We start from the raw sequence: 22,608 nt of genomic DNA, 5'->3' as shown, positions 1-22,608 counted from the left end.
GTATCATGGCGGAAATTTAACATTGATCATCGAGTACAAATGCTGCTATGTAAAAGAAAAGTTAGTAAAACTTATAAAGTAGATATGCGTGAAAACTCCAAAACTGTTTCACAAAATATGTGACACATCCTGTATTTGGCCCCAAAATATTTACACATTTTGACTTTGGTCCATAGTTGCCTACTTCCAAATACGGGAAAGAAGTCAACTCTCCCGCATCCAAGGTTTCTTGGCACCCTCGGCAAAACTTCAGCGTACTGTGCCCTTCCACCTCAAATTAGCCCCTTTGCAGCCACAGTGATTCCCAACCTCAGTCATCATGGCACACTAACAGTCCAGGTTTTAGTGATATCTATGCTTGAGCACAGATGGATAAATCAAAATAACTGAGGTACTAATTAAGACACCTGTGTTCAAGTATGGCTATCCTTAAAACTTGGACTGTTAGTGTGTCTTGATGACCATGGTTGGGAACCCCTGCACTAAGGTGAAGTTTCCAAGCCGTCTGTCTGCATTGAGTACAGCAAGGATGTTTTTCCCAGAGACATCCTTAATTATGTGATGGACACACTCAGTGACGCCCCCTTTAGATCCCAGCTCCCTAGGCAACTGCCTGGACCTGCTTAGTGGTAGAATCATCCCACATCTCGCATTCTGCCCACTCTAACAATGTATTGGAATAACTTCTGCAATTCTGAGAAATAGGCAGCTGCAATATGAAATTTGATTTGCGCCACAACTTCATCATCTCGATTACCAATAAACATTGGCTGCTATGTGTGACACTGTCTCTCTTTATGTATAAAGGACCGCAGGTATTCTTTAAAAGCCAGCGGGGATATTTCTTTATTCGATCTGGATCAATACTACTTCGTTAGGAACTTGTGGCACAGGGCCTCATTCTAATTCGCACGCTATGTGTATCAGAATCACATAGTAGGGAGATAATTTGCAACTGCGCAAACGCAAAGTTTTCTGAAAACCCTTAGGCGCGTGCGTTACACAGCGTGTACTCACAAGGGTGATGTTGTGATCGTGTCAGACGGTATCAGAATTGGGGCGAATAAGTGACGGGCGTTTCTGGGTGGTGGCTAGGAGATGGCTATAATTGAACTTAAAAATTGCCCACCTCATGGGTGTTTTATGGGACTGTCAATGGAAAACAGTGGCGTCGCTACAGAGGTGCTGGGGTGCGGTCCACGCCCGGGTGTTACCCGCCGAGGGGTGACACCAAGGTGCACCATCCCCCTCACTGACAGGAGCCGGGTGCTGCAATGTAGCAGTAAGTGCAGCACTCGATTCCTGACACTGGGCCTGATTCAGAGCCAGACGCTATTTTTCCAAAAAAGGGGCCGGCTATTTAAATTGAGCGTTCGCTCTTTGCAGCTTGTTGACGCCTCTATATCTGAGCGAGCGAACGAAAAATGCGCTCGCTATTTTGCAAAGACGCCGCTTTTCCGTTCGCATCAAACGTCATCTACGGTATTTATTAGATTAATCGAGTACATCGAAAGGCATCTGAACTGCTCGCAGTGCTTGTGGTAGGTTTTTCTTACCGCTATCACTGCGAGCAGTTCAGGCTAAAAGACAACCAAGTGACATGGTCGATGACGCTCCTTTACTAATTATGCACTCCCATTAAACGCCCTTTTGACCGTTTGGCACGCCTGCGTTTGGATCTCCACTCCCCCGTTTTCAAGCACCTTCCCCTGTTACCACCCACAAACGGTACATTCTGTCAATCAAATTAGCAGCCCCTCGCTGTTTTGCGAGTGCACAGTTTCTGACCGCAATGACTGGTTTGCGCATGCGCATTACGACCCATACGCATGCGCAGTTGTGCGAACATCGCTCAGAGCGAACGAGCGGCCGCTTACGATCGGTTCTGAATCAGGCCCACTGAGTGAGCCGGCCGGCACTGCACACAGGGACCATTTGGCAACCCCCCCCGCTCCCTCCAAAGTAATAGGCACGGGGTTCGGGCCACGAGGCCACTCCCCCTGCCCGTGTGACCACGCCCCCTTTTCACCAGCATGTGGTACAGTGTTCCTGACACCGCGGGGAGGGACGCCCAGACACACAGTCGCAGCTGTAGGAGGACAGAGTCAGACAGAGAAACGGCAGCTGCCATAGGGCTGGTGCAAGTGTTGATGGTGCGAGCAATAGTGCACTGATGGTGTCACCTAAAGAAACACCGGCGGCATCGCTGTAAGTGGGGGTCTCACTCCTTGCACATGCAGACGCAGGGAACTACACCAAGGGAAGGCTGATGATCAGCATTCGCTTATTATTGCACTGGCAGCTCTGGCAATAGACACAAGAGCGGAAGCAGTAGCGCCCTTTTATGATTCAGACCCACAATGTGCTGTCACTAGTCCCTGGTGAATACTCTTACAGATATCACTAAATAAAAAAATATACTATAAGTAGCCAACCAGTACAATTTAACTATAATAATGGTATAAAAAAATACTTCGGGGCACAATATAGTATGAAACCCTATAAGGGTCAATGTTGAAGGAAACCTTATCAGTCCGGGCAATTTACGCCAATGTTCAAAGCCAATAGAGCCAGAGTCCTTAATATAACTCCTGTAGCGATCTTGATATTTTTCTCTTCCGGATCCTTTGTTTGTTTTTATGTTAATACTGGATTGTTCCAAATAATACTAAAAAAAATCCACTTACCAAAGAAAACACCCAAAAGGGGCCCAAAGGCCAATCATTAGATACAGTATATTTTCTTTTGAAAATTTAATTTTTTTGAAATATATATATAAATGCTAATTAGCACATAATTTTCACAAGATAAAAAAATTTTCTTACATGAATTTCATTCCACATTCCATGGTCATAGATTGAGGGCAGGATGGCTGTACCCTGTTGTTCACCCTTCAGGGTATACAAGTTGTTCAGCAGGTGCCTCCCCGTTAACACATGGATCTTTTAACCAAAATCTAATCCAACGCGTTTTGTCCCTATGGACTTCATCAGGGGTACAAATTCGGAATTATGTTGTAATAAATACAAACTAGGTAAGGTGTAATGTAATCAATTATGACAATAGCACAAACATGTGAACCACCAGCATCCCAGTCTGAAGCTTGACTACACATTTATTACAACATAATTTCGAATTTGTACCCCTGATGAAGTCCACAGGGATGAAATGTGTTGGCTATTAGATTTTGGTTAAAAGATCCATGTGTTAATGGGGAGGCACCTGCTGAACAAAGTGCCAGCCGCGAGGCTGTTAGTCAGATTTATCCTCGCACCCTCAGGAGGGTGCGAAAAGAAGCCCTTTAGTCGGACCAAATAGCGAGCTGAATTGAATAACTCCGGGAGCTCCCTCCCGGGGCTATTCAGCATCACTCTGAATTGAATTGCAGCTATTGAGAGCCAGATAGCCGGTATGCATCCATTTTTGATATGAGCACATAACTGAGTAAAACTGCGCAAAAGCCAAACTCATCTCAAGTTATAATATACTAGTGACCCATCTGGGTTCGCACAAGAACAACTTTGAATTTACGGCGATAGTCTTTTTTAACCGAGGTCTTATAAGATTGTCTTGTAGATTACATTAGTCAGTTTTCCTCCTGATGTCAACACTAAAAGATATAGGGGTCTATTTACTAAGCAGTGTTAGGAGACACAGTGAAATGAGATAAGGTATCTGCCAATCAGCTCCTAACTGCCATCTCACAGGCTGTGTTTGAAAAATTACAGTTGGGAGCTGATTGGCTGGTACCTTATCTCCTTTCACTTTGTCTTCTAACACTGCTTAGTAAATAGACCCCTTAGTTTTGACGTGACGCGCAGAAAGGCCATGTAAAGTTGTCCATAGGGTTACTGGCCCATAATCATGTTTATATTTCATAATAATAATAATAATAATAATAATAGTAATAATAATAATAATAATAATTATAACATTACTTACAGATCTGATACTTTCAAAATGTCCATCTTCTTTTTCAAAATCCACAGGTTGTTCGTTTAGTGTCCAGAAGAAGCTGACATCGAGCAGGGGGTCGTGGACGGCTTTGCAGCTGAGCACCACACTCTCTCCAACGGTCAGTTCCGTTCTTTTCGGCGTTAGTTCTATTTTTGTAGGTTCTACAGAGAAAGATGAACAAGCCGAGGTTCATTTTAGGTTTGCAGATTGCACTTGTCCACTACGACCGGGATGTAGTCATAATGTCAACACATGCCATAATGTTACTGTCAAGAATCACAATGATGTCACTACAGATTTATATTAACATACTGTATAGCCAGCACAGCAGGGAAACTCCATTTGGAGTGTGTGGGGAAGGATCAGCATGAGCAGACAAGTAATGGGAAGGGCTATACATGCAGTAGTGCACATATAAACTTTTACACTACAGTATGTACAGTATGCCTGACCTGAAGTCAATGCGTGCTAATAATCGCACCGATCTTTGCTGGAAATATTGCAATTATTGCTAAATAGATGCCATGGGGTATATTTACTAAAGTGAGAGCTTTTAGAAGTGGAGATGTTGCCCATAGCAACCAGATTCTACTTAACATTTTCTGTAACTATCACCTTCTAGAAGATAATAGCTAGAATCTAATTCCTATGGTTCCTATGGCCAACATCTCCAATTCTAAAAACTCTCACTTTAGTAAATTTACCAACTACAGTAATTATTACATTCTATAACATGGCAGCCACAAAATTACTCATTGCGGGTTACGTGATTGGCGCACTATTAATCAGCCTAACTCTATCTTATTTGCCAAAGCCACTATCTTAGCAGTTGAAAAACTCGAATTCTGAGGGAATATCAATGTTTCCATTGCAGATTGCTGTTTCCAACAGTTGTATTTAATGTGCACTCGTCCAGGGGCCAAATTCATTATAGAAATATTGTCATACTTGGGAGACACACAACTGGAAAAGGAATATGTGTACGTGACTTAGTGATGCCATTTGTGTTATAAATCAGATGGGGCAGTCATGTCTCTGCTCTGTTGCTGTTATCTGATGTGGGCGTGGCTTGACTGCGTGATACATTCTTGGCCCCGCCCACCTTGCAGACAGGCAAGCAACCCTACTACATCAACAGTCCGAGAAGTCTTCACTTAATTAACGATATTCCTGGAGACAAGGCATTTTGTCACACTGCACATGTGCTCAAGGCGGACCTTTGCATTTCTGCAGCTGTGGCGGTGTTTCAGAATGGTGTAACTGGACAGCAACGGGGCATTTGCATTTACACTGTGTAGACAAAAGTGATTGGACACTCCCGTGCAAGCGAAATGCATACCACTGCATGAGAGTGCCACTTGGTAGGGAGGCCCATGCACTTGCAGTTCTACGGAAACAACAATTTTTTTTATCAGTACGACAATGCCACCTGTCATGTTTCCAGGGCGACGCTGGAGCGGTACACAGAAAATTCGGTAACCCGGATGGACTGGCCATCTCAAAGTCCAGATCTTAACCCCATTGAGCACCTCTTGGATGAATTGGAGCAACAGGTGCATTCTAGGCTGACTGGACCTTCTTCAGTGTCCCAGTTGGTCAGTGTACTTAAGGCGGAATGGCAAAACATACCGCCTGCTGTTGTCCAGGAACTTGTGGACAGTTTGCCAAGAAGGGTGTCTGCAGGAATCACTGCACGTGGGGGACCTACAAAGTACTGACGACAATAAAATCTCATTGATCTATTTGCTGCCAGTGTCCAATCTTTTTTTATCTACATAGTGTAGTAGGGTAGAGGGTATAGGGATGGCGTTGTGGGATAGTGTATGCAGAAACCCGGCTGATTCCAGGAGGATCTTCTACATTAAGGGTAGTGATAGGGATGACGGCTGTTCTCACAAACTGATGTCTAGACAGTAGCGCATGCACGGGGGAGTTTCTGAGTACCCAGAACCCCCCCTGACAGACTGGAGTGCAGACAATGTGTTCTTAAGCTCCGCCCCCTTGCTGCAATTTTGCCGTGATTCAGGGGTCAATATGAAGGAGGCTGAGCCAATATGATGCGATTTAATTCGATTTGAGTCGATTGGCCCCGCCCACCTCCCGATTGACCCGCGAATTGCGGCAATTTGCTGCAAGGGGGCAGAGCTTAAGAACATGGTGCTGGCCTGCTACATCCTGACCCTATCAGATCTGCTGCAAGGTAAGTTTTTTGTAATGTATGTGACATATGTTTGTGTTTGTATATGTGAGATATGTATGTGTGTGTGTGTGTATATGTATATATGTGTGTATATCATATGTATGTGTATACAAATATACATATACAGTATAAATATATAATTTGATATATATATTTATTTTCACTATTGTGGTCATGGCAACGGGTCGCGCCTGTGAGGTCATCACTGGGTGTTTCCATGTTAGACCCGGAAGCCGTGGCGTTTGCACGTGGTGTGATGTAAGGGTATGTAAGTACTGTGTTTTTTGTATTGTCTGTATCTTGAGAACGATGCATTAAAGGGCATCGAAACGTTGATGCATTACTCCTGCCTACTGTTATCTTTTGTGGAGTGCCGCTGCCAAAGGAATTATATTTGGGACCATTGTTGGTTACATGCGGAGGGCACCCCTTTTTTTGCTGATGACTGTGAGTGCCATTTCCCTGGATATATATATATATATATATATATATATTTATATAGAAAAAACCCCCATAAAAATCCTGCGTTTGCCCCTGGGGGCTCTGAATACAGCATCAATTTTAAAGCACCCAATGCGTTCACAGATGCTGTATGCATATGACTCAGAATTATCCCCTTTAACTGTAATTCAGTTTCATTTAAACTTATCGTACTCTTATTTAATCACAATACAGGTCTGATCAATTCTAACATAGTAACATTTATTTATTAGGAGAAAATCAATCTATGTTAGCAACTATGTCATCTGTGGCATAAAATACAAATAGACCATTGGGATCCCGTACATGGGATTACTGTTGGGGCCACGTACCACAGTCCGACACTAACTCCTTCGTGTGTATAATAATAATGAACAGTTTCTCCCTGCTGCCAAATCATTTGTTGTGGAATTATAAATATGTTTTCATAGCAACATGTATGCGTGTTACCAAGCGAGACACGGTGGCGAAATGATAAAGATATTAAATGCAATTGGTCACATTACCTGTAACAGACACAACCGTTGTAATTTCTGCAGAACCAAACAAGTTTTCCCCGCGGCATATGTATTTTCCTTCATCTGATTTAGTAGCATTTAAGATCCGTAAACTTCCATCTGGAATAAGAGTTACCCTGAAAAAAAGAGAGTCTGTTATTCTAGATGCATCTAATTAGAACCAGCAATAGGCTACAGATATACTGAAATACTGTAAGCTCCTCTGGGGCAGGGACTATTGGGAATGGTTAAATATTATCTGTAAAGCACTGCATTATACACTATTTAATAAATAATAATAATAATAATAATAATAATAATATTTTGCGAATTATTGAACAAAAATAGGAAACGGGGGCTTTCCAGCTAAAAAACAAGACATACCCCACATTACCAAAGTGACAATCCCTTATTGCTCTGACATATTAACAAATTGTACTTTGACAATTAATATAACTTTTCTTGCAACAAGTCTAGGTTACATTCTGCCAAATATGTTATCCTTTGATATACTGTATCTCAGCTATTCCACTGGCAAAGAGAACCAACATACAAATCACCAAGTTATGTCTAAAGTTTAATACATTCATTCAAATGTTTGATTATAGTGAGCTAATATAGATTAGTATTGTACAGTACAAAGAAGAATATGATATCCGCTGGTGTTTGCTATATATAATACCTAAACGGCTAGTGCAACGTGGGCCACAATTGTGCCCCAAATTGCTGGAAAAAATTGTGTTCTCTACTATGTCCGCAATTACATGTATATATACCAAGCTGCATTCACAGGGGTAGATTCAATTAGCGGTGGATTATGTTGCGCGGTCAATTAGAAGCCCGCCATAACCTCATGAGCAGTCGTCCTGAGGCAGCAGTTAACACTCATGGAAATTTTGCAATCAAGAAATTAGTTTTATTCAAGGTTAAAAAATGTAATCAAAGGACCACATATCGATGTAACAGCCCCATGGAGAAACAGGCTGGGGTCTTTTTAGTAAGGCTAAAAACATGCAATAATGGCTGTTTCCCATGGTTTAAGTTTCCCAGCACTTTGAGAACTGCCTAACACTAGAAGAATCAGAGATATTTCTCACGTTTTGATACCTAACACTGCAGATTACTGTTCCAATTATTCTCAATGGGACCTGTGGTCTGGGCCAATTTATCGAACTCAGAGAAACTTTGCTTTTCAGAGTTCCACAACAGCCTCCATGCTCCTTCCTTCCTGGCATCCTGATTTTATTATATTTTGTTCTTGTGTGGCCTGATAGCTGTGCATGCACAGGTGTAGAACAGGCAGTAAAGTGGATTTATGATTTTATATAGTGCTTTATTAGTCTTACAGATGTGCGGTTTGGTTTTCCTGACATACGAATACACCCGAACTCAGGGGTTCCAAGTTGAACCGAGTCCCAGTTCGGTTCTGCAGTCTGTTATTGGTATTCGGATTTAAAATCGAACTCGGGTTTTGGATTGCATGTAAACAGGTCCAAAATAGCTGTTTTATCAATTTTAATTGATCGATTTTCATAGATTTTTAAGAAATTCAAATTTGAACCCGAATCAAAACACTAGAGGGTGGTTTTGCCAAAACCAAAACACAATGATGAATTAAAATTTAAAACCAAAACACGTGGATCCGCTCACATCTACTTATATCTCTTGTTTACAGTTGAATTCCATTGTATGGCGCCACGGAATCCTTGTGTCGCTTTACAAATAAAAGATAATCATAATAGGAAACTTTTCACCACTTTAAAAGCTACTGAAACTGACAATGGATAGAAATTGTTAATAAACCCTTATTTCCTTTATGCAAAATGTCTATGAATGTGTTGATCACCACTGTATATATAAATAATTTTGCACATACTGTGAAAATATTATGGATGACACATGCACAATATGAAATAAAACCCCTCTGTTATACAGACACCAAATCAGATGGCCGTCGTTGCCTTTTCAGATGCTAATGGCAACGAGTCTGCAGCAGAAGCAAATAGTGTACAGTATTTAAAAGGAATGTCACTTAAATTACACCGCCACTGAATTGCTGATTGATATATCCATTTGCAAAAATCATACCAGCTCTCTATTTAGATGAGACAGATGTGATTCACACATCCTGGGGAACACTAAGCACAGGGTTATCATTTACAGTAGCTCTAGCTCTCATATGTAAATATGCCCCAGTTTTCTGTTTAATTGGTGCAGCTTCTTACATTCAGCAAACATATTATCATCTCCCGCTGAATAACACATCTAGGGCTCTGCAGGGAAGTGGACCACTCTGTCTGTGGTAAGTGGCAATGGATCCTTTGGGTCACAGAGCCAAATGATTCTCCTGGCTTTCACCAAAGGACCCTTCAAGGTGGCATGGACTTTGCATTAGAAGGGTTACAAGTTGATGCCCTCAACATTGGTGCACACGGGGTGGTGGTGTGGGGGATTCTGACTAAACAGAAACCCCTTAAAGGACTGGATTTTTTGTTTTAATTTATTTGAGAGCTAGCCCCACAGATGGAGAGCTGTCTTACAGAGGTCTGATCTGAGGGTGAGTGACCTGAGGGACATGAAATGGGATATAGTTTAAATCCCTGCTGTTGGGATGCTGTCCCAACAGCCGGCTTCCCAACGATAAGTAGCTGGGTAAGGGGTAGGGGTAGGGGTTAGGGTTAGACACTAAGGAGGGAGAGTTAAGTTGAGGCTGCTGGGGGGGGTTAGATTAAGGCTACGGAGAGGGAGGGTTAGTGGTAGGGTCAGGATACTTACCAATAGGAGTCAGTATCCTAACCTTTTCGGGATGCCATAAAATATTTAAACATATATATATATATAACAAAAAAATAGAGAGAGAGAGAGAATTCCCCCCTTATATATCCTGTGTTTGCCCCTGCTCTAGGAAGTCCTACCTTGACGTCCCTGACAAAATGACAAATAATAAGACAAACCATAATACATGAAAAGCCACAATACAAGATAAGACAATAAAACATTAAATACACGATTAGCAAACAGAGCATGCATCAGTGAAGCGTAATTGACAAAAAAATTAGGCCAGGGCCGGTGGATATCAGGTGAAGTCAGGTCATAGCCGGTGTCAGGATCAGGGAGGCAGCATGGAAATGTTTCTGTTCATTTGCAGAACGAAAGCAACAAACTGCCCAGGCAATGGTAGTGTGAGATTGCCGAGTTTAAGGAGTCTATTTACTAAGCAGTGTTAAGAGAAGTGAAAAGTGAAGAGTGAAAAGTGATAAGGTGCCAGCCAATCAGCTCCCAACTGTCATTTTTCAAACACAGCCTGTGAGATGGCAGTTACGAGCTGATTGGCTGGCACCCTATCACTTTTCACTCTTCACTTTTCACTTCTCCTAACACTGCTTAGTAAATAGACCCCTAAATAACCAAAGAGAACATGCATGCTTGATCGGTCACATGGGAAACAGAGGTGAAAAAATTGAGTAATTACTAAATTCCATAAAAGACTCAGTAAATTGTAGAGAGCTTGGAGAACTCGTGCCAGGTCCCCAGCAAGCCCTTTATTTTTACTAAGATGAAGCTTGAGGATACTGTGCATATTTAATTTAGGATCGAATAATATATATATAAAAAAAAAAGTATAGAAAACTATTTGAAAACTCATCATTCTACACTTTGATAAGGGAAAAGCATAAATGGACAGGGGACATGACACCCCTCCCCTCCACTATTGTGCCACCATGACAGGGAAGGACAAGGACTAGGAAGGCGGCTCTGCGGTGGTTCTCTTGTCTGCTGCAGGTCAAATACAGGTAGCACAGGGCAGTGATGGTTCCACCCACTAGGCCCTGCTCCCTCCCGCACATCTAGTTGCACACCTGTAAATGAATACCATAAGATTGGGCTATGCAGTATAGCATCCTGTAGCCCCATGTCTATGAGGGTCTTCTTGGACTTATAGGTTCACAGTTCACACCAGCTTGGGAGGCACAGGTTGCCTTTGTTAAGAGATTAAACTTAAAAATTAGGCCCACGATCTTATTTATTTATTGTTTATTTATTATTGCCATGGAAACAACAGACCATGGTTTGTAGAAAGACTGTAAGGATTCACAAAAAAAGAAGTAAACCCCATTATCTTACCAAATTTTCATTTGCAATAAGCTTTTAGTGATTTTCCACAATTTTGGAAAAACGATAAATGGGTGCAATTCCTCATACATATACTTCAAATAGCATTTAATAATAATAATAATAATAATAATAATAATAATAATCTATACAATAAAGGAGATTGCAGTATATATTCTGATAATTTAACTTAAATTGACAGAATACATGTGCTAGAGTGAGATTCCACAGGGTGTACAGCTTATCACTGCCCCAAGCAGCTATCACTGGAGTGTGAACACCTATAGGAAGCTCCCTTCTCAGCTATGCTCCTACTTCACAAATATATATTGCACCTATATTAATGTGAGTACTAATCATGTTCTGTCTACCACCATTATTATTATTCCAGGTCTCCTAATACAGTATTTTTTAAAAAGACCTTTCAAATAACACTTTGTGGTCATACCAAGGAACACCTCATTACTTTAAATATCAAAGCAGTGGCTTTTTATCTGCCAATAAGAAAAGGAGAGGAGAGGGGTGGTGACAGAAGCCAATAAGAAAGGAGGGGGGGAGAAGAGTTGATCAGAGAGGGGTGGTGACAGAAGCCAATAAGAAAGTAGTGGACAGGGGCAAAGAGCCAATACCATAGTAGAGAGGGGAGGGAATTAAAGAGGTGAGAAGTGAATGTAATCACTCTGACAGGAAAGGGGAGGTGACAGAAGATGATCCCAGAGGAGGGAGGGCCGGAGGGGAGGTAATCTGGGCAGCTTGAGGGAGCATGAAATGTAGAAACGGATCTCAGATCCGTAACTTATGTAGCAGGGCCGGCTCCAGGGGTCAGAGCACCCTGTGCCGGCCCATCACATGGACCGCATTTGGGGGCATGGCCTAATTACCATAGGCCACACCCCCTATGTGACGTTATTTGGAGGCGTGCCTGCATGGCACGCCTCCAAATAACATCAGGCTGGGGGTAAAGCCCAGCAATCCGTCACTGGCTGGGCTTCCCCCAGCCCTCTTCCGCGGCATCCATTCACACTCCGGGGGTCCGGCACCGCCGCACAGCTGCGGCGGTGGGGGTCCCCAACCTCCCAATTAGACCACCCGCGGGCCACTTCAGCCCGCGGATGGAGCAGCGGGACAGTACTGTCCCGCTGAAATCGGGATGCTGGGGAAGGGTGCCGCCCTCTAGGGGTGGCGCCCTTGTGCGACCACACTGGTCAAACACCCCTAGAGCCGGCCCTGTTATGTAGGATAAAGAGCAAACAATCCGAGATAAAACTAACAGGCGGCCGTCATACTGTGCAGTGCCCCATAAATTCCGGAACTCTGGATGGCGTCCTCTCTCTATCTTGGTGCCTGGAGCTCATGCTCCACTGGAACCACCCTCACTACTCCCCTGCTAGTGGGATTCAGTATGATTCACCGCCGGCAGCCCGGCAGGGGTGAAAATCCTGATCGTCAAAAGGTAAGTATTCACTAACCTAATTCTACCCCCTAACCCTCCCTTCGGGGTGCCTAACCCTAACGTCCCCCACAAGTGCCTAACCCTAACCCCCCATTCCCCGCAGCCTAAACCTAAGCCCACAGGGGGGTGCCTAGCCCTGACCTCCCACCGAGGGTGCCTAACCCTAACCTCCCCTTCCCCTAGCTCAAACCTAACCTCCCGGGGGGTGCCTAACCCTAACCTCCCCCCAGGGGTGCCTAACCCTAACCCCCCTTCCCCTAGCATAAACCTAACCCATGCGGGCCTAAGTCTCCCCTCCCCCGGGAGTCCGTAACCTAACCCTCCCCACCGCAGCTATCCGCGCCCGGCTTACCTTCGATCGGTAAGCCGGGTGTCGGGCACCCAGCGTAGGTCTAATGACAGGCATCGGTATTTTGACGCCTGTCATTAGTGCCTTGCCGGGATTAGACAGTCTGGAAGTGGCGGTTGGGATTATGTCCGTCGGCTTCCCGACTGCCTCCCTGCTAGTGACATTGCAAGACTGAATAACACCATGAAGCATTCATTACTGGGGGTGGGGCACTTCTGGTGTCTACTACTGGGGGGGGCTACTACTGGGTGCACTTCTACTGGGGACTACTACTGGGGGCGGAAACTACTACTGGGGTCACTATATAAGGTGCTTACTACTAGGGGCACTACACTGGGGGGACCACTACTGGGGGCAATAATAGGAAGGACCACTACAGGGGGCACTGTATAAGGGGCACTGGATAGGGGGGATCACTACTGTGGGTCTGCATAAGGGGGATAACTACTGGGGGCACTTCATAGGGGGGACCACTACAGGGAGCACAATATAAGGGGGAATACTACTGGGGGCACTTCATAGGGGAAACCACTACAGGGGGCACTTAAAAGGGAGGACTGCTACAGGGGGTCACTATATAAGGTGCTTACTACTAGGGGCACTACACTGGGGGGACCACTACTGGGGGCAATAATAGGAAGGACCACTACAGGGGGCACTGTATAAGGGGCACTGGATAGGGGGGATCACTACTGTGGGTCTGCATAAGGGGGATAACTACTGGGGGCACTTCATAGGGGGGACCACTACAGGGAGCACAATATAAGGGGGAATACTACTGGGGGCACTTCATAGGGGAAACCACTACAGGGGGCACTTAAAAGGGAGGACTGCTACAGGGGGTCACTATATAAGGTGCTTACTACTAGGGGCACTACACTGGGGGGACCACTACTGGGGGCAATAATAGGAAGGACCACTACTAGGGGCACTGTATAAGGGGCACTGGATAGGGGGGATCACTACTGTGGGTCTGCATAAGGGGGATAACTACTGGGGGCACTTCATAGGGGGGACCACTACAGGGAGCACAATATAAGGGGGAATACTACTGGGGGCACTTCATAGGGGGGACCACTACATGGGGCACTGCATTGGGTGGGACCACTACTGGGGGCACTGAATAAGGGGAACTAATGGGGGGCTGTATAAGGGGGACCACTACTGGGGGTACTGTATAAGGGGCACTACTATGGGCCTGCATAAGAGGGACCACCCAACTGGGGACATTGCATACTGGGGGTACTGTATAAGGGGAACTACTGGGGTTAAGGTGCATATGGATAGGAATGTTCTGAGTGACGATAAAGGGGGTGGTGTCATGTTGACACGCCCAATTTTTAAGTGACCACGCCCATTTTTTGACGCACATGCCGTAGGCGCACACACAAGGGGGGGTGGGGGTGGGGGCTCCATTTTCAAATTTGCCCTGGGCTCCAAATACCCTTGTTACGCCACTGCACAAGCAGCAGGGCCTCAGCAACCAAGTGTTAGGTACCAATTGGGGAGTTAGGAGTATATGATAGTATAAGTAGGAGGAGAGCACGTGAGGGTTGAGAGCCCTGCTTAAGAGAGCTTACATTATAAAGTGGAGGGGCAGACACAGGGGCGACACAGATGGAGTAGATAGTGAGGAAGGAGCATGGAGCAGTGGGTTAGGATATATGCTGTGGAATGTGTGGGTTTTAAGTAGGGATGTGCGCCAGACCATTTTTGCTGGATTTGGATTTGGTTCTGATTCATTATCTGGCTTTAGATTTGGATTTTTTACAAAAATTGACAAAAAAAGCTAAAATCATATAAGTTGATCTTTTTTTGTTCCTAGAGTATTATTAACCCCAATAACAATAATTTCCAGTGATTTACAGTCAATTTAGACCACCTCACAGCTCGCAATATTGTTTTCACCATTATTGGCTAAAGGCTGCAGTGAGCTGACTGGTTACTAAGCGACAGACACCGCAGTTTAAAGCACATCTATGAAACATTGCCACTCACTACAATAAGTCAAAGTACTTTTGTGTTATGGACACGGTGCTTGTATACACAAAAGGCTAAGGCCCAAGAAGTCACAGTGTTTTTATATACAGAGGGCTATGGCATACCTCCCAACATGACCCTCTCCAAGAGGGACACAATGCTCTAGTCCTGGACTTCTCTGGTAATTTATGATTGGTGGAGACTTCAGAGCTGGGGCTGCAGTACAGTCCAAAATTCAAATAGGGGAGTCACACCAACTGCCAGTGAGTCCCAGCCAGTGATTTTTGGCAGCGTGTGAAATGACAGTTGGTGTGGCTCCCCTATTTGAATTTTGAACTGTGCTGCAGCCTCACCTCTTACCAGAGAAGTCCAGGACCAGAGCATTGTGTCCCTCCTGGAGAGGGTCATGTTGGGAGGTATGCTATGGCCCAAGGAGTCACGGTACTTTTATATACAGAGGGCTACTGCCCAAGGAGTTACAGTGCTTGTAAACACAGAGGGCTACAGCCAAAGGAATCACGGTGCTTTTATACACAGAGGGCTTATGCCCAAGAAGTCACAGTGCTTGTATACAGAGGGCTAAGGGCCTGATTCAGACCCGCTTGCAAGCGCATAGCGCAAGGGTCTCATCGCAAGCCTGATGGTCACAGTGCTTGTATACAGTGGACTAAGGCCCAATTAGTCATGGTGCTTTTATACACAGAGGGCTTATGCCCAAAAAGTCACGGTGCTTGTATACAGTGGGCTAATGCCCAGTTAGTTACAGTGCTTTTATACACAGAGGGCTTATGCCCAAGAAGTCACAGTGCTTGTTTGTATACAGAGGGCTAATGCCCAAGCAGTCACGGAGCTTGTATACACCGAGGACTTATGCCCAAGAAGTCACAGTGCTTGTATACAGAGGGCCAAGGCCCAATTAGTCACAGTGCATCTATACACAGAGGGCTTATGCCCAAGAAGTCACTGTGCTTGTACAAAAAGAAATGTCCACTGAGTCCTCTGGATAGTACAGGGCCCGGCTAATACAGCAGAGTAAGCGCAGCATACATCAGCGTGCTGTGTGTGCCTCCGATCAGCCCCCGACAATCCCGACTCCCTCCCTCCAAAGTCTTAACTAAGTAACATGCAGAGCTTAGCTCTGCGCAGGGTGAAGCTTGAGATGGCGCCAAGTCCCGGGCGTCGCACAATTTATCGAGGCCGAACATCACCCGAGTCTCGCTAGAATCCGATGTTGGCTGGGTGACGTTTGGCCTCAAGGTGGAATCCGAGTCAGGCGGGAACACCCGAGCTTGAGGGTGTACTAGGATTCCACCTGTTCGGAGCGGTTCAGATTCCTCTGAATCCGAACCGCTCATCTCTAGTTCTAAGATGACTTTATGTTATGTCAAAATTAAGATTCTCATTCATCTATCTCTATAACAACAAATAGATTTTATTTATGTGTTATTTACAAAATAAAGTTGTTGCACTTTAATTTATGTCTGTTACATTATAGCATCTAAATACATCCAGCTAAAAATGCAGATATTATGGGACTGTCCCTCCATCCTAATAGTGAATATATATATTTACTATATAACTCCATATGAGAATGACGTTATATGGGGAGAACCCTTATTCCAGCCGAAAAACTACAGGGACAGATGGATCTCGTCCAATCAGTTCCTGCAGCTGGCTGAAGCTCTGCCCATTCTCCACGCCTCATTCGGTAATTGTAATTACACCACCTTGTAAAAAATGGTATATATATATATATATATATATATATCTGTATGTGCACTATATATATATATATATATATATCAGACAAAGGTAGTATACGGTGCAGGGTCCTTAAATCAAGTCACTCAATTAATGTCCATCCAACGACGCACTCTCCCATAAACTGTTGTTCAGACAGTATAAAAATTCCTACAAGACAAAAAGTGGAGAGAGAGCACCTCCTAGTGCAATATTGTTACATACAGGTAACCTCCACCGAATATGATCACCCTTTTTGTGAATGGAGGCGTACCTTATAAAGTGGAATACACCACTTTCAAATTCACAGAAATTGACCCCAATATTTCTGGTTTTAGTTCCTGGACACGACTCTGTGTACACTTAGTATTTCATCAACCGTAATAGGCATATCAAATAAAAGACTTCAAAGCTTATCTGTAGATATGTGATGTCATATCATCGCTGGTAGAGGATGTCACTCGTCGTACCATGCACCACCTCAACGCGTTTCGTCCGTTCAGAATATAGTGGAATACCATGAACGTTGGCATCTAATGTTAGCTACTTATCATGTCGGTTGACTTCGGCCACCTCTGGGCCATTCCAGACTGCCACTGCACTCCAGACTGCACTCGCCACTCCCAGATTTAAAAATGGTGAGTGCTGAGTTTTCTCTTATTATTTGTTTAAGCAATGTGGTCACAGGCCAGTGGATTTTTGGCTTTGTTTATTTGGCTAATTTTTAATTAACCCTTTTGTGATTGCAGCTTTCTCATGCACCCCTGTGCAAGCTCATTTATATTAACCTGTGTCAGCTGCCTTTTTGGTAGTATGATAGGTGCTGTTTGGTGACTGCCTTGCCTTGAAAAGCCATAAGTTAGTTGACAGGTGATCTTTAAACCAGTTAACATGTTTTCAGTTTAAACTCTGTGATAGCAGCTACCAGGTTTCCATAAGTATGATAGATAGTGTAGGATCTGCAGAGAAGTGGGGTCCCGTGATGCGGGCTGCAGGCTTACATGCATTGATCAATCCATGAACCAAACCCCCATTATTTATGAATTATTGTGAGTGATTTAACAATGGCAAGTGCTGAGTTTTCTGTTTTATTTTTTATATATATAGATATATATATATATATATATATATATATATATATATATATATATATATAGGGACAGGGGTTAATGCAATATAGCAGGGAAAAGCAGTGAGAAAAAAAAAACCATTCTGTCGATGTTGTACAAAAATATTCAGGACAATATCGATCGACACTGATGCTGAATGCAGCCTTACATGTTCTTGTGCACTAACATAGGAATTGCTGTCTGATGTCATGATTGCCTTTATGCCAGCGACTAAGTATATCTCCCTGTAACCTCATATATGTGGTTTTGAATCCTGATATTTGGCATCTACAAACAGTATGGAAAAAAATAATGAAAATTGGAACACTGATGACTACAAGAGCAGTAACCAATCATACAGACTTATTTTTGAGCCTGGTTTAGAAAATGAAAGCAAATCTCCGATTGGTTATGGGATATTTTTTTACCCAGTTACCTGTGCATCAAGTACTATAAATGTTTCCAAAAATGTATTTGGCAAAGTCTTCTATTCAGCACAAGTGGCTTGGGTGAAAATACTCATTTCTACTCTAGGAGGGATATTTTATAAAATAACGAGCTTGTACAGTCTATGATTTTGGAACATCAGTCTGTTGACCCCGGCTATTCCACTGCAAACTAGATCCTTATATGTCAAAAAAGCATGACAGTGCTCACTTTCTATCATACCATCTTACATTGCAGGCTAACACTAGAGGTATACAAACGGTGATGTTATAAAGACAGTGACACACAGTAAAATGGATTTAAGGCATTTGTGCAGGGATTACACCTCTGCAACTAATCATGATAGAGTATACACCACACTCTGTATCTATTGTTTAAAGCGCCAAACCTTTTTGTTTACTAGGAGAGAGTGACAAGCAGTTAAGTGCAAATGGCTCAATTGTCAATGCACATTATTTGTAACAAAAGAACATTTTCCATCTTTAAGAGAGGCATTATTATGATGACACTGTAAAATAGGTGTTACAAAGAGAGTGCACTATATGCATTCCCAAATCATGCTCTCATGCCAAATGTGCTCGTAGTGTGCCTCTATGAAATGGTATGCCATACCGGCACTTCACTTCAGCACCTAGTGCTGGGACTTTAACTGTCCCAGTGCTTATCGACAAGCCCCCGCTGGTTCAAATTTGGCTCTGGCTGCCAGTCAATCATGGTTCTTGGACCGTCAGCCAATCAGCGGCGACCGTCGGCATATTTCATTTGGCATCGGCCGTGAGCCAATCATTGTTCATGGACCCCAACCAATCAGGGATGTGCTATGTGATGTGCTCTGTGGTTGGAGGTGTGCTGTGAGGGGAGGAATTGGGGGTATGGAAATATCACAGGGGCTCAGGATTTGGGCCTGCCTAAGTAAAGCCCACTTGATATATCCATACCCCCCCGTCAAAATTTCCACTTCGACCACTGTATACCTATATTTTTTATTCTTCCTTGCATCCACGTTCATACCTGCCAACATTCCTTTTAGAAAAAGTAGAATAAATGATGTTATTCCCCAGATTTGCAGAAACCACACCCACATATAATGAAACCACACCCACATATAATGAAACCACACCCACATATAATGAAACCACAGCTATTTTATGCTACGTAATTCTCATTTTGCAAAATTCAGAAATTAAATCATAACTATTAGCAAATAGGAACCTCCCATTACTCCCTCCAAAACTTCACTCGCACTGCTTGAATACTTACTATAGTACCACGTGGAACTAGAACAACTATAAACCTCATATATTAAACAATTCATAAAAAAACACCTCTTCATGGAAGCATATCTAACTTTGTAATGAATTACCCTGATATTTGTTCCCTCAGTGCCCTACATACCCACAGTGTCAATGAGCTACAGATGTGTCCGCATACACCTAGCCTTAATATGCCATTTGGCAATATGACACGAGAGGTGTAGCAGCGAAACACCACTCACAGTGTACTACTACTACAGGCGTTGGGGCTGCTACTTTAACCGCCCAGCAATTCGTTTTAAAATCGTACAAAGTTGCTGATGAATCACAGCAGAACTTGGCGTGAGAAAAACCGCGGCCGCTGCATCGTACCGCAGATTCAGACTTATTTGATTTTGAACATAGATGTACTCTAACAAAGTAGTTTTGTTACTTCCAGTTATTTTATTTGTCTGAATAAGATGCACAGTTTAAGCGTAAAAGACGTATACGGTGGCCAAGTCACATGGGACGTGGAGAGCCGTGGGGCTATTTGGCGCGACTGAAGCCACAGTCTATGATGACACATCTGTTCCATCTTTTTGGTACAAAATGTGTACCCAACTTACAGGAGAACTCTGTCCCAAATGGAAAATCTAGTGTTAAGTGGCATTTACTGTGCTAAGATTAAAGATGGGATGTACAAGCCTTTGCGTGTGACGTTATTACATCGTGTATAAGGGGGCAGGACCGCCACCACCTGAAACTGCAGCAGTGTGAGGAGCGTCTACAAGATGCTCCAGGCAGCTGTAATTATGGCAAGGTGCCTGTCTGTAGTGCCAAATGGACGCTACATGCAGCACTGAGGCAGCAATGCTGGCTGCAGCCCAAAGCAGGGGCTGTGGGGGGGGACGGGACTGGTGCCGCCCACAGAGCCCTTCGCTGTGTGCGGTCGCACCAGATACACACACCGCTAGTTAAGGCCCTGCATTGCAGTAGTCTAGGTCTGCATGTATGACTTTAGGCAGATCATCATTCTGGCTATGTTCCTCAGATGAAAGAATGAGGGTTTGATTGTGGCTGATAACTGATGTCTAAGTGGCAGATCAACACCAAGATTCTGCACATGTGCAGTGTTTTGTAATTCTGAACCCCAAGCGTCAGTCCAGTTGCTTGGTTATACTGTTGTCTTGTTCTAATGGTGAGCTCCTATGATCAGGGCCGAAACTAGGATATCTGTCACACGGTGCACGGCAGCAATTTTGCGCCCTCTCGCTTCTCGTACCTGAATTTTGTCCTTGCTCCTCCATAAGGCAGTGCACTAGTCAAACGTCCCTGGTATAGTGACTTACATTATTCCACACACCATAATACCCATTACACATTATACCACACACTGTAATGCCTGTTACCAAAGTGTCACTTATATACTTGCTCAACACCATTTTATGCCCCAAAGTAAGGCTTCTAATTACTTTAAAATTACCTGCTTGTTGTCAGGGGTTTTATGCTCATTACCAGGGGTTCCATGCTCGTTGCCAGGGGTTACATGCTCGTTGCCAGGGGGTTTCATGCTCATTGCCAGGGGGTTTCATGCTCATTGCTATGGGGTTTATGCTCATTGACAGGGGTTACATGCTCATTGCCATGGGGTTTATGCTCGTTGCCAGGCAGGGGTTACATGCTTGATGCCAGGGGGTTTCATGCTCGTTGCTATGGGGTTTATGCTCGTTGCTAGGGGTTACATGCTCGTTGCCATGGGGTTTATGCTCGTTGCCAATGGTTACATGCTCATTGCCAGGGGTTTCATGCTTGCTGCCAGGGGTTTTCATGCTTGTTGCCAAGGGGTTTCATGCTCGTTGCTATGGGGTTTATGCTCATTGCCAGGGGGTTTCACGGGAGAAGATGCAGCTTTCAGCATCTTCTCCCGACACTTCCGGGAATGCTGTGTGCATTGCGCTGTAGGACCTCTAGTCCATTTTTGGATGGCCGTTTTCAGCAGAGTCCATACGGACGTCTAGTCCGCATGGAATCTGCTGAAAAAGGCCACCCAAAAATGGCCACCGCCAAGGAGGAGACAGACACTAGAGGTCCAGTAAGGACCTCTAGCATCTGTCTCCTCCTTGGCGGCAGCCATTTTTGTATGCCCGTTTTATGAATCAGCAGACCCCAAGCCACCGTGAGTCAGTCAGTCAGCTCTTTTTCACCCCCTGCATTCCGGCACCCGGTGCATGTGCACCTCTAGCCCCCCCATAGTTGCGGCCCTGCTATGATAAGGACCTCTGTTTTATCAGTCACAGCCAACTGGCACTCATCCACTCCTGGAGCTCAGCTATATAGCCATTTAGGTTTGTTATTGGGTTCTCAGTACCCGAAGCAAAAGACAGGTACAGAAGTAAATGCCTTACACTTAATAAAAATAACATTGACTAGAAAACATTGACACTACATTAGCCAGCCTAAGTTGGCCAATCATTTTGAGCCTTCAGTTTCTACGTTACCTTATAACACAATAGACAGTATTAATGGTCAAGAGTGGATAAGATATAGATGTTGTAAAAATAATTTGCCAGATCGCGCCAGACGCGACGAGCGAAGGACTTTCCTTTGCTCGTTGTGTCTGATCAAAGGGGGCGTGCTGTCGATGTTGATTGACAGCACGCCCCCTTTGGTGGGCGTGCCGGGGGCGTGCCTCCCTGACGGGGGAGTGGGCCGGCTACCATCAGAAGCCGGCCCACTGACATCACTAGTGATGTCAGTGGGAGTGATTTTGGCTCTGATAGAGCCAAAATCACTCCGGGCCTTGCGGTTGAAAACCTCAACCGCAGGCTCCGGCTCGCAGTGGCGATGGTCGCGATGGTCAAGACCATCGCGGCCATCAAACTGCACGCTCGTATTGGCTGTGGGTGGTGACCCACTGCTATACGAGCGTCCAGGAGGACGCTCCATAATTATGGAGGGCGGCCCTCATTCAGAGCGTGCGCTCTGCTCAGAGCGTACGGCTCTGAATGAGGGCCTAAGACAATCCATGGATCATGTTTCAGAAATATT

The 22,608-nt window shown here is 44.4% G+C and overlaps 1 protein-coding gene across 1 annotated transcript in view; it reads right to left on the bottom strand.

Annotated features, from left to right (window-relative positions):
* The window catches only part of CNTN5 (contactin 5), a 569,036-nt gene that overhangs the window by 199,738 nt on the left and 346,690 nt on the right, over positions 1-22,608 (bottom strand). The window contains exons 12-13 of the mRNA XM_088456711.1: positions 7,144-7,271; positions 3,943-4,118 (exon numbers count right to left, since the gene is read on the bottom strand). Coding sequence (XP_088312837.1) covers positions 3,943-4,118; positions 7,144-7,271 — 304 coding nt within the window. The remainder of the gene's footprint in view (positions 1-3,942; positions 4,119-7,143; positions 7,272-22,608) is intronic.

This window comes from Taudactylus pleione, unplaced genomic scaffold (genome assembly GCF_031769625.1).
Source record: "Taudactylus pleione unplaced genomic scaffold, aTauple2 ptg000711l, whole genome shotgun sequence".
In the NCBI taxonomy this organism is placed as follows: domain Eukaryota; kingdom Metazoa; phylum Chordata; class Amphibia; order Anura; family Myobatrachidae; genus Taudactylus; species Taudactylus pleione.
The sequence above is the reverse complement of the archived record's forward strand: the minus strand, read 5'-3'. Positions and strand labels throughout refer to the sequence as shown.